Raw genomic sequence first — 12,706 nt, 5'->3', positions numbered from 1 at the left:
CCTCTATGTTGATCTTCACTTATTCTGTAGATGTGAGTTACCCTGGCCACTCTGAGTATCTGTCCTACCTGAAACACCCAGTCTGGATCAGTACTCTTATCTCTTGTAATGATGAAGGAGACTGGAGACATCCCCAGACACTGCTCTGGCAAAAGAGAATTATAAAAGAGTCACAGTATCTATGCAATATATATATATATATTTTATTATTATGTTTAGTTAGCCAGTGTATAGTACATCATTAGTTTTTGATGTGGTGTTCAGTGATTTATTAGTTACATATAACACCCAGTGCATATCACAACACATGCCCTCCTTAATACCCATCACCCTGTGCAATATTTTTAAAGAATGGCGGACTATAAAGATGGTCTGAAACAAACAAGATCAAATGTAACAGGGATAAAATAAAGTCTTCTATGTAGGTTGGGGGCAGAATTAATTAATTAATGGAGGATGAGTGACACTTCATCTGACAATTAATAGTTTACTTGAAAAATCTTAGGTTTTGTGACATTAAATTCAATATGACCTATTAGGATCACCACACAACTATGAAAATGCAGTCCAAGTCAAGAGAAGTTTTGATCTTGCTGTAATTCACATGGACTCAAGCATCTTTTCATTCATTGTTATAGAAAAATGAATATATGCAGGAAACTGTGCTAAACACTTTTCCTATACCTGAAATAATTGGTTTTAAATTTTGAATTCAGAATTAGAGGTGTTTTTTAAAACTCAAAAAAATAATGCATCTCACTATAAAAAGCCTGGAAAATAAAGAAGAGCATAATGAAGGAAATCAATGTCATGTTTTTGCTTCCTACTAATTGGAGTTAACCTATAAGGAGGTTCATATAATAGCTACAACAATGATGCCCAGAGGATGACACTCCAATCCCAGACTGTAACCCCATTTCAGAAATTTATTCTGTGGAGATAGTTGGGAGATGTGTTTTTGATGAACTTTTATCTAGTCATTATAAATATACATTATAATATAAATTATAATAACATAATAAAATATAAAACATAAATTATAAAAATACTTATAAGGTTATGTAATTGTTTTGGCACAAAAAGATATGAATATTATATTAGAATTTTAATAAGTAGCAACTAGCAAATAATGCTCGATTTCCTTGCTAGTAGCCTTTCATACTTTATTAAGCAGCAGAAAACTATGGAAAGACAGGCTGCAACAACAAAAGGTTCCCACATCTGGAGAGAGAAGCTTAATGTCAGATGTTGTCTTCAGGGTTCTAGGTCTTGGGTAACTGTGGAGAGCTAAATTTCTAAAAATCATACTGAGATACCCTGTCACCATTTCTCTGTCCAGATGAATAAAGTTGTGTATCTTATTGGGTAAGAAATGCTTATTTAAATAAATATGTTGGTAACAATACCTTTGCCACAGATTTCAGTTTATAAGAGTAACAGCTACGTTGCGTAGTTACAGCTAACATTTCAGTTAATTTCCTTCTAGTCTAATTTAAACAAATAAATAAGACTGATATTTTTTCTTTTTTTGAGATGGTCAGATTTTAGATATGTTTTTGCAGGTAGAACCAGCGTCTGCTTCAATGATATAACATCTGTGCTATCTCACAATATTCTTTGCTCAGAAAAGCCTATGCTTTGGCGTGCCTCGGTGGCTCAGTTGGTTATGTGTCTAACTCTTGATCTAAGCTCAGGTCATGACCTCAGGGTCATGAGTTCAAGCCAGGAGATGCTGGGCGTGGAGCCTACTTAAAAAAAATTTTTTTTTGAAAGCCTATGCTTGGTTTTATGCTGGGCTGTCATAAGCTTTTTTTTTTTTTTTTTTAAGATTTTATTTATTTATTTGACAGCACAAGCACAGGGAGCAGCAGGCAGAGGGAGAGAGAGAAGCAGGCTCCCTGCTGAGCAGGGAGCCCGATGCGGGCTCTATCCCAGGACCCTGGGATCATGACCTGAGCCGAAGGCAGATGCTTAACCGACTGAGCCATGCAGGTGCCCCTGTCATTAGCTTTTTAAAATTAATTTTATTTATTTTTTATTTTTTTAAGATTTTATTTATTTATTTGAGAGAGAGCAAACTAGAGAGAGAGAGAGCACAAACAGGGGGAGAGGCAGAGGGAGAAGCAGACTCCCCACTGAGCAGGGAGCCCAAGGCGGGGCTCTATCCCAGGACCCTGAGATCATGACCTGAGTTGAAGGCAGATGCTTAACTGACTGAGCCACCCAGGTGCCCCTTAAATTAATTTTAAAAACATGAGTACAGGTGACATACAATGGTAATTAGTTTCAGATGTACGACACAATAATTCGACTTCTCTATATGTTATGCTACATTCACCACAAGTGTAGCTACCATCAGCCTCACTACATTACTACTATAATATCATCAACTGTATTCCTTATGCTGTGTTTTTTATTCCCATGACTTATTCATTCCGTAACTGAAAGCCTGTATCTCCCACTCCTTTTCACCCATTTTGTCCATCCTATACCTTCTTCCCCTTTGGCAACCATCAATTTGTTCTCTGTGCTTATAAGTCTAATTCTGTTTTTATTTGTTTATTCATTTGGTTTTTTAGATTCCACTTATAAGTGAAATCATATGGTATTTTTCTTCCTTAATAAGTGACTTATTTCACTTAGTGTAATGCCCTCTAGGTCCATCCATATTGTTGCAAATGGTACATCTCATCCTTTTTTACAGCTGAGTAATATTTCAGTATGTGTGTGTGTGTGTGTATAAATCTATATCACATCTTCCTTATCCATTTGTAAGCCTGATACTTTTGATGCTATTACATAACCTAATATTTGCATTTATTATGTTAGGAATATTTTTTCTGTCATTAGCTCTGTGTAGATCATGTTATTTTAAGACCTACATAGGATTCCATTTAATATATAAACTATAAGTTTATGGGATAATAATTCCTTAATTATGGAGACAGAAGATTAAATAAACAACTGTACTCAGTCACTAGCTCCATGTGGGTAAATCAGGAAATGAAGCTAGAAATCTCTGTAGTCCAGGAGGTGATATGTTGCCTACACAAAAATTCTCAGTTTCCTATCTGTTTGCCTTGTAATTCATACTAGAATAATCACCTGGGTCCCTGCTACCTCATAGGCTACAATCAGTGGCTTGTGGCTGGAAGAGATCTCACCAGAAGTCTTCTAATGCTATCCCATAATGAAGTCTGTGCTTCCTTCAATGGCTTCCTCCTTCTGCTTTCCTTTTCTGCACTTTCAGCCTCAGAACTAAAACAAAGAGCAAATCCAGGAAAGGCCATTTAGAGAGATACTAGTTCTGCATTTGTTTGCTTATTTAAATATTGAAGTGCAATCAGCCTTCTGCGCAGTCAATCCTTTCTGCCCCACCAGATTGCATGATACATGAACCTGTTCTATGTAAATTACACTACAGCAGATGACATGAGAACTTCTAGCATGTATTTACAATGTTGTCCAGAAATCCAGCTGCCAGCTTGCAATCCATCCCTCTTCTTTCTCCTGGATTAGTTCCTTGTTGGTGTTTTTGAACCCTAGTCCCTAATTTAGGCCATAAGAGCTTCCCTGGACTTAAAAGAAGATATAGATCCCAAATTTAAGAGCATTTTCTACCTATCTTGGCTAGCTTTCCCATGCTTAGCATCCTGGCCCTAGAATAGGTGCAGAGTACGGCGTAGGGCTCTCTTGACCTCTTGATTGCGCAAGCAGTAAATGATAGGGTTAAGCAATGGTACAATGACAGCATAGAGTACAGAAACCAGCTTGTTAGTGTCAAAAGCTGAGAGTGCCTTTGGCCGGGCATAGATGAAGATACTGGCAGCGTAGAAGATGATCACAACAGTGAGGTGAGAGGCACAGGTGGAAAAGGCTTTATGGCGCCCAGCAGCTGAAGGAATGCGCACCAGAGCACCAGTGATGGCCATGTAGGAGGCCCCAGTGACAGAGAGGGGCCCCAGCAGGATAAAAATGGCCAGAACAAAGTCTGTAAGCTCTGCTGTTGACATGTCAGTGCATGAAAGATTGAGCAATGGGGAGACATCACAGAAAAAGTGGTTGATGATGTTGGGTCCACAGTAGGAGAGGCGAGAAATGAGAAAAACCTTGACCATGGAGATGCTAAAACCTCCAGCCCAGGAGCCAGCTGCCAGCTGCACACACAGTCGGCCACTGACAATGACAGCATAGTGGAGAGGGTGGCCGATGGCCACATAGCGGTCATAGGCCATAACAGCAAGAAGGACACACTCAGTGCAGCCCAGTCCCAGGAAAAAGTAGAGCTGTGTCATGCAGCCCTCAAAGGAGATCAGCTGTCCATGGCTCTGTTTGGACCCAACAAAGCCAGCTAACATCTTGGGAATAGTGACAGTAACATACCAGATCTCCAAGAAGGACATATTAGCCAGAAAGAAGTACATGGGTTTGTGAAGGGTGGGGTGGTTCCTAATTGCCATAATGATGAGTGTATTTTCAGTTAGCACCAACACATAGGCCAGCAGAGAAAGGGCAAATAAAAGTGCCCGCACTGGTGGAGGAGCTGGGAAGCCCAGCAACACAAACTCACTTATCCTCCCACTCTGGTTCCTCTGCTCCATGGTGTCAGTCTTGCCCACTGCTCTTTAGGAGAGAGAACAGAGGATCTTCAGGAGCCAACAGCAAGAACCCAGCCTTTCTCTTGGTGGGTTTATATTGACAGAATGCATGGAATGCATGTCATTCATCACTGAACTGAGGCCATCACTTTCTTCTGTAATCTTGAAATGAGCTAAGACAAAAGTGGACAAAAATAAACTGCTTCATATTGGTGATAGGATAAAAATCTGTTATGGCCCTTGGAGAAGCATATACCGATAAAGTGACTACTAGTTGGTCCCTGAAGAATATAGATCAAAACCACAAATAGTAAGAGAGTCTAGGCTGCCCTAAAGTAAGAGTTTGTTTGTGAGCTAGATTGTGACTCTGTTTTGAGGAAATAAGTTACATAGTGCAGGAATAACAATAATGTATAACACAATTGAGTACTTACTAGGCATTGATAGTGTGGGCACTGTTTTAAAATATTTGCAGATATTAATACACTTAATCTTCCGAAGAACGCAGTGAGTTCGTACTATTATTAACCCCACTTAACACCTGAGAAAACTGAGGCATAAAGAGATTAAGTAACTTGTTCCAGGTCACACAGATAGTAAGAGATGGAACCAGGAAGTCAGGACCTCAGAGCTTCAAAAATATTCAGGCAACACAAAGAAGGGACTGTAAGATACATCCTGGATTTACATCTAGGGGAGAGAATCTTTAGAGCTCAGCTACAGAAGTGACTCCACACTACAAGGAAGAGGGAACAAAGTAGAACCCAAGAAAGTCACAGCATCTATAGAAAGAAAGTTCTACATAACCTAGCACTTAAGAGGAGGACTTGGGACCCACCTAGAAATTATATTAGGAAGTGGATTCTAGATGGTAGAAGAGCTGAGAATCCCATCAGTTCTAAAAGTTGTGCTCCCTTGGAATGAGAGTAGAACACCTTCCTTTAGCATTGTTAAAAATTAAACTGAGGCATATTAAAATTTTCAAGAGTTTATTTGAGCAAAATTGATTTAAAATGGGCGGCACCAAACTGAAAGTGGTAAAGTGTGCTCTACAGACAGAAGCTAGTGGAAAGGCTTTTATAGAGCCGACTCAAAAACAAAGCAAGGGCATTATTTGATTGGCTACAGTTTAAGTTGTTGCCTTATTTGGGAGAGTCTCACTGGCTGTTTGTGATTGGTTATTCTTAAATTTTGTTTTCTTGGTTATGAGCACATTTACAATTGACTCTAGCTTAAGTTTTGGTTTGCTTAAGCAGGCAACCAAGGCATGAGAGCCATCTCAATCTAATGGCTTCCTTTTTAAAAATATTTTACCAGGAACAAGACCAGTATAAAAGCATACATGAAGTAGAGGACTCTCTTTGTTTATCTTGGTATTGAAAATAAAATTTGCCCTTTCAAAACTTCAAGCCTCTTCTGAATTTGATGTGAAACAGAAGTGGACATATTCACATGGAAGTTGGTGCGAAGAAAGGGTTACTGTCTCCCTAGTGTCTCTATATGGTCATAGCACTGGAAGGGAGTACGGAGATTAGAAAGGAGAATAGGAGAGAATCAGCTTAACACCAGGGTGCTATTTCCCCTCAGGAGTTTCCTTACTTTTTAGTCTCAGGCCTGTTCCTTTGAGGTTAGCAGGGGCAGAATGTGCTCACATACCAAACTTCAACCTGATAATGATTTTTTCTAGCTTTATTGAGATATAATTGACATATAACATATAAGGTATACTATGTGACAATTTGATACAAGTATATATTGTGAAATGTTTACCGTAATATTTACCTCACACAATTATCATTTTGTTGCTGTTATGACGAGAACGCTAAAGCTGTACTCTCATAGCAACCTTCAAGCAAACAATACAGTATTGTTAATTATAGTCGCCATGCTATACATTAAATCCCCAGAACTTATTCATCTTATAACTGAAATTTTGTACCCATTGACCAACATCTCCCCATTTCCTCCACTCCCCAGCCCCTGACAACCACCATTATAACTCTATTCTCTGTTTCTTTTTTTTTATTATGTTCAATTAGCCAACATATAATACATCATTAGTTTTTGATGTAGTGTTTGATTCATTAGTTGAGTCTAATAACCAGGGCTCTGTTTCTATGAATAGCCAAGATACAGAAACAACCTAAGTGACTATCAATGGATGAATGGATAAAGAAAATGATATATATATGTATATGTATATAATATACATGTATATTGTGATATATATGTATATATGTACATACTTGTATATAATATACATGCAAAATGTGATAGATATGTATATAACATACACACATATATATATTTATATATAATGCAATATTATTCTGTCATAAAAAAGAAGGAAATCCTGACATTTGTGACAATATGGATGGACCTTGAGGGCATTATAAGAGGTGAAATAAGCAAGACAGAAAAAGACAAATACTGCATGTCTCACTTATATATGGAATCTAAAAATACTGAATTTGCTAATGATTTTATACCTGAGTTTCTCTTCTCTTTATGCTTTGCCATCAGTACTTGACCATTACTAAATACTTGAGCCCCTTGCATTTCTCTCAGTACTAAAGTACTTTAATGCAATTACAAAATGCCCATATCCCTGGTTTGCATTTCTCATCACTCCCTTCCTTAACATTCACACGCAAAGTTTTATTTATTTCAAAATTCATGGTGGATCAACTATGCTCCAGGCCACAGATTCAGAGATTTGATACATAAAAAGTAATTAAGATACTAAGTCTTTAAATAGTTTATAATCTAGTGGGGGGGACATATCTTCATCTTCTCATCCCTGAAAGTTTAAACTGCCATGCCTATCCCTATACTACATACCAGCTTCATAAAAGGGAACCTTAAAATTACAATTGTCATTCGTATCCTTACCCTTGATTCTTTCTCCTCAGTAACTGCCTCATATACCATCTATTGTGCATTTGACTCTCTTGGCCTCAGACCTTTTGCTCATCCTTTAATTTTCTCTATCATGTTTGATGCTCTGCATGCTAAAGAAAAGAAAAAGAAAGAAAAATTAGCCTCTCACATGTGGACTCCTAATTGGTTTCACTGCCTATAGTCTCTCCCTGAAGCTCAAATCTGACCATTTCACTTCCTACTTAAAATTCTTCTATAATACCCCACTGCCTACACAATAATGTTCAAGTTATTTAACAGGGCATATAAGTACTTCATGATATGCCACTACTATTACCAAAACCTTATTTCTTGCCAAAGCATACATTGTATTTTATACCTTGCAACTCTTGGCATACAACATGCTTATCACCTCTGTACCTTTGCTCATGCTGCAATCTCCATGAGGGTAGCTTACTCCTAATTAACCTTCAGATCTTGGCTTGTGTGGCATCTCCACATAGAGACATTAACTGTCCTTCTTTCTTTCCTCTCCCTGACACTGGTTTGGTGAAGCTCCTCTCATTACTGTTTCTGCTGGAGCCTGTGAAAGCCCAGGTATTATTTTACTAGCTATGTCACTGCTGCTATTACTTAGGTGGACGTAAAGGAGGAACTTTATGCCAAAGTGCCCTATATGTCCTTAATGGTATAGCAAGGAGTGGACATAATTCTCTTGATGTCACACGAGTCCCTCAAATACAAAATGTCTAGAAAAATATTTCCTAAGCCTGTTATTCCTTTATCACAATCAATAACATTAGTTTCCATGCAGTCACCTATACCAGAGATCTGAAAATTTCCTGTCTTCCATACCTATTCTTCCTACCCAAACCCACATCTCACCCACAACTAATACAAGTTCTATCTCAGCTTCCTCTTTAATTATCTCTCATGTCTGTTCCTTTCTCCTGTCCTATTTCTACTGCCTTCCCCCTAGTCCCTTATGTCCACCAGGTCCTTGTTATTTCTTAATTTAGCTATTTCAATAGCCTATTACCTTGTCTTTCTTCCTTCAACCTCAGCCCTCATCAACCTAACTGCCATTTTTGTCTAGAGTGAAATTTTACGTAGAAATCTACCCATATCACTGACCCTAAATACATCCAATTTTGGAGAAATACATACTAAATCCCCCAAAATATATTTCTTAACTGTCCTACAATAATCCAGTCATTGCCTACTATTTCCATTTTTCTAAATATTTTATGATGTTCTCTAACTCTGTGATTTGCACATAGTCTTTCTGTCAAAAACAGATTCTTGTTTATCATGTTTCAGTTTGCTAGTTATCATGCTACAAATCTACCCATATTTCTAGATGTAGATTATTTACTGATACTTCTGTCTCTCCTTTTGACAATAGTTCTTATTACAAGCTCTGCTTTAGTAACTGATTAGTAAAGGTATTATAATGGTTGTATGTATGGATGGGAAAATGGAGAAAGGTATGAGATGGGCAGAACTGATGAGATACAGATGATAGGAATGGCATATAAAGAAGGCAGAATGCAAAAAGGAGTTGGTTGGAAATGATCCAGAGTAGGGAATTTAAATGAATTACCAGAAAATTTGACAAAGTTGGAATAATATGTAAGGAAAACAACCTATAGAAGAGTGAGTAAATCTTCAGGGACCAGATAAAACATAAGGAAGTTAGATTAAGTGCAAAAGTTTAGAACTTCTGTAGATAAGATAGATGATGTTTGGGTAGGATAAATTTGCTATATAGACAACAGATCCAATGAAAGATTAGGTGAAGGAAAGAATCGACTATGAATAGAGGGTTACAAAAGCTGCAGGGAGGCCAGGCAGAGTATGAATAAATAAAGAAACCAGCTATGAGCAGAAAAGATGTAGAAAGTGGTATTAATCTGAGTATTAGGGTGGACCAGTTGTGGAAAATGCTGATAGGAGTTTGGGTTTTATTAGGTGTAGAGAGTAACAGGAAGAGGGATGTATTGGACAGAAAGAAAACATGGGGAAATTGACCACTTGAAGAGGAATGAAGCAGGTAATAGAATACACTCACTTTATTCAGATGCCTTTGACTCAGGGTCTTCCTAAGATGACCAGGCTAGTTAGGAAAAGACTTAGGGAATGTGTATAAAAGAAAGTTGATGCATCACTACAAAGAAAGATGGTACAGAAACTCCATCTTCTCTTTCTCCCATGATCAGAGAACACAGACAAATCAGGAAAGATTCTTTTATCTTGCACCTCCCTCCTAACATCTCCCTTTTGCCCTCCTCCTTCTGATGCTTTGGGATGGCTTTGATGCAGGAACCCAAGAGACCAAAAGAAATACAAAAGAAAAAAAAAAAGACTGGGACAGACTAAAAGGATATGTTTGGGAAATTTAGGAAATAGAAATTTATCCGGAAAGCTACATGAAGGAGAAGGTGTCACAATACCCTACAACCTCATAATTTCTCCCCCTGCCTTCTTCCTTTTCAGTCTCTACTTCTTTCTATCATGCCACATTCCTGTTCAAGGGAAACCTTTCAGCTTTGGGCCAGCCCAGTCTGGGTTTATATCCTAGCTCACTCATGTAATCTTGGGTAATTTATTTAACATCTTTGAGCCTTAGATTCCTAATCTATAAAGTGGGATTAATGTACCCACAGAGCTGCTGAGAAGAGTAAATGTTATGAGATATATAGAGTGCTTGGAACATGATAGGGGCTCAACAATGCTAGACTGTTTCTTCCTTTATCTTCCAATACCATGTGGGTAACATTTCTTAATTCCATGATGTCATAGAAGGAGCACTGAATTGAGAGTTAAGGTTTCTGGGTTTTAGTTTCATGTTTGTAGTTGATATTTTGTTTAATCTAGGGTTTGTTAAAAATCAGTTTATTTTTCATAAAATGACAATATATATTATGGGTGTTTTGGAGACTAAATGAAATAAAGTTTGTGAGAAGACTTGGCACAGTCTCAGTCCATAGTAATCAGTATAAGTAGAGGTTGATAATGTGGGCTCCAAGGGCACCTGGGTGGCTCAGTCAGTTAAGCATCTGCCTTCAGCTCAGGTTATGATCTCAGGGTCCTGGGATTGAGCCCTGCATCGGGCTCCCTGCTCAGCAGGGAGCCTGCTTCTCCCTCTCCCTTTGCCCCTCCCAACTGCTCATGCTCTCTCTTTCTCAAGTAAATAAATAAATATCTTTAAAAAAAAAGATAATGTGGGCTCCACAGTCATACCACTTCTTTTTAACTATGTGACCTTGGGGAAATTATTTAACCTCTCTGTGCCTCCATTTTCTTGTCTGTAACATGGAAATAGTTCTAATAATCTCACAGAGTTGTAAAGATTAAATAAAGATTAAACATATGGATGGGAGGTTTTTTTTTATGTTCCAGTAAACATTTATTTACAAAAATAGGCAACAGGATGAACTTGTTCCATGGGCCATGTTTTGCCAATGTTTGCCCTAAGTGGTGGAAGCAATCATATTCCTATTTTATGGGAGTAGTGTCATTGTGATATTATGGAAATAGTGAGTAGTCCAGTTGTTGAGCAACCAAAATCATAGATACTTAGTTTGACAGTAACGAAAACCTTAACTTTACTTGTCTAAACTGTGTTTTGTTTTGTTTTGTTTTTATTAACACATAATGTATTATTTGTTTCAGGGGTACAGGTCTGTGATTCATCAGTCTTACACAATTCACAGTGCTCACCATAGCACATATCCTCCCCAATGTCTATCACCCAGCCACCCCATCCCTCCCACCCCCCTCCACTCCAGCAACCCTCAGTTTGTTTCCTGAGATTAAGAGTCTTTGGGGCACCTGGGTGGCTCAGTCGTTAAGCGTCTGCCTTCGGCTCTGGTCATGGTCCCAGCCCCGCATTGGGCTCCCTGCTCTGCAGGAGGCCTGCTTCTCCCTCTCCCACTCCCCCTGCTTGTGTTCCTGCTCTCGCTATCTCTCTCTCTGTCAAATAAATAAATAAATAAAATCTTTAAAAAAAAAGAGTTTTTTATGGTTTGTCCCTCTCTTGTTTCATTTTTCCCTCCCTTCCCCTATGATCCTCTGCCTTGTTTCTCAAATTCCACATATCAGTGAGATCATATGGTAATTGTCTTCCTCTGATTGATTTATTTCACTTAGCATAATACCCTCTAGCTCTGGATGGGAGTTTTTTAGAAAAATACCAGGAGTGTGGTATTTTTCAATAAAGTTAGCTAGAGTTTAAGAAATATTTGTTAAATTTGAGTCTGTTGAGACTGGAGAGAAATTATTAGTGGCAATAGTAAAGATAAAAGAGAAGAATCTTTGATTTGGGAGGAAACAGTTCTCAGATTTTAAATAACCAATACAAAATAAGTATGATTGGGCAGTTATCATTGTCTGGATCAATGTGTTATTCATAAGCCTCAACTGATCCTATGATAGGAACAAAGCTCAGTGCTCCAGAAAGTGAAATGGCTCAATTTCCAAAGCTTCTTGGATTTTGGAATTGCAGGTAAGGGCTTATGGAATCTATACCTATTTAAAAATATTTAAAAATAAATGCATATACCAAATGGGGAAATACTAGATATGTTCTTATTAAAACGGAAGATGTCAAAAATATTCTTTGTACCCATTATTTCATATTGCTTTGGCAGTTTTTGTCAATACAATACAACATGAGAGAAATGAATAATACATAAAGATGTATGCAGAAATATTTTCATATATGTTTATGCTCATGAAAAATAAGAGTACTAAACTAAAACCTATCTGATAGTTGTAAGAAATACTTCATAAATATTCCATGTACCCTTTGCCCAGTTTCCCACAATGGTAACATGTTACAAACTACAGTACGCTAATCACTAACAGGGTGTTGACATGGTCGCAGGCAGGATATAGAATAACTTCATCACAAGGATCCTCATGTTGCCCTTTTATAGGTAAACCCATTTCGCTCCTGCTCTTATCCTTTCCTTAAGTCTTGGCAACCACCATCTGTTCTCCATTTCTATAATTTGTCATTTCAGAAGTGCAATGTAACTGGAATCATTAGGAATTGGCTTTTTTCACTGAACATCATTCTCTGGAGGTTCATCGAGGTTGTTGTCTGTATCAATAGTCCCCACTTTTGTTTTTTATTGCTGAACAGTATTCCATGCTATGGATGTTCCTCTGTTTGTTTAAACATGCACCAGTTGAAGGACATCTGTGTTGATTCCACTTTAGGC

At 37.9% G+C, this 12,706-nt stretch overlaps 1 protein-coding gene across 1 annotated transcript; it reads right to left on the bottom strand.

Annotated features, from left to right (window-relative positions):
• Positions 1-3,659: 3,659 nt before the first annotated feature.
• Positions 3,660-4,601, bottom strand: OR6A2 (olfactory receptor family 6 subfamily A member 2). Its single transcript, XM_036095962.2, has one exon. The coding sequence runs from the start codon at positions 4,599-4,601 to the stop codon at positions 3,660-3,662; it is 942 nt and encodes a 313-aa protein (XP_035951855.1).
• Positions 4,602-12,706: the final 8,105 nt, after the last annotated feature.

Source organism: Halichoerus grypus, chromosome 11 (assembly GCF_964656455.1).
Source record: "Halichoerus grypus chromosome 11, mHalGry1.hap1.1, whole genome shotgun sequence".
Taxonomy (NCBI): domain Eukaryota; kingdom Metazoa; phylum Chordata; class Mammalia; order Carnivora; family Phocidae; genus Halichoerus; species Halichoerus grypus.
Note: the sequence above shows the minus strand (reverse complement) of the source record. Positions and strands in the feature narration are given on the sequence as shown.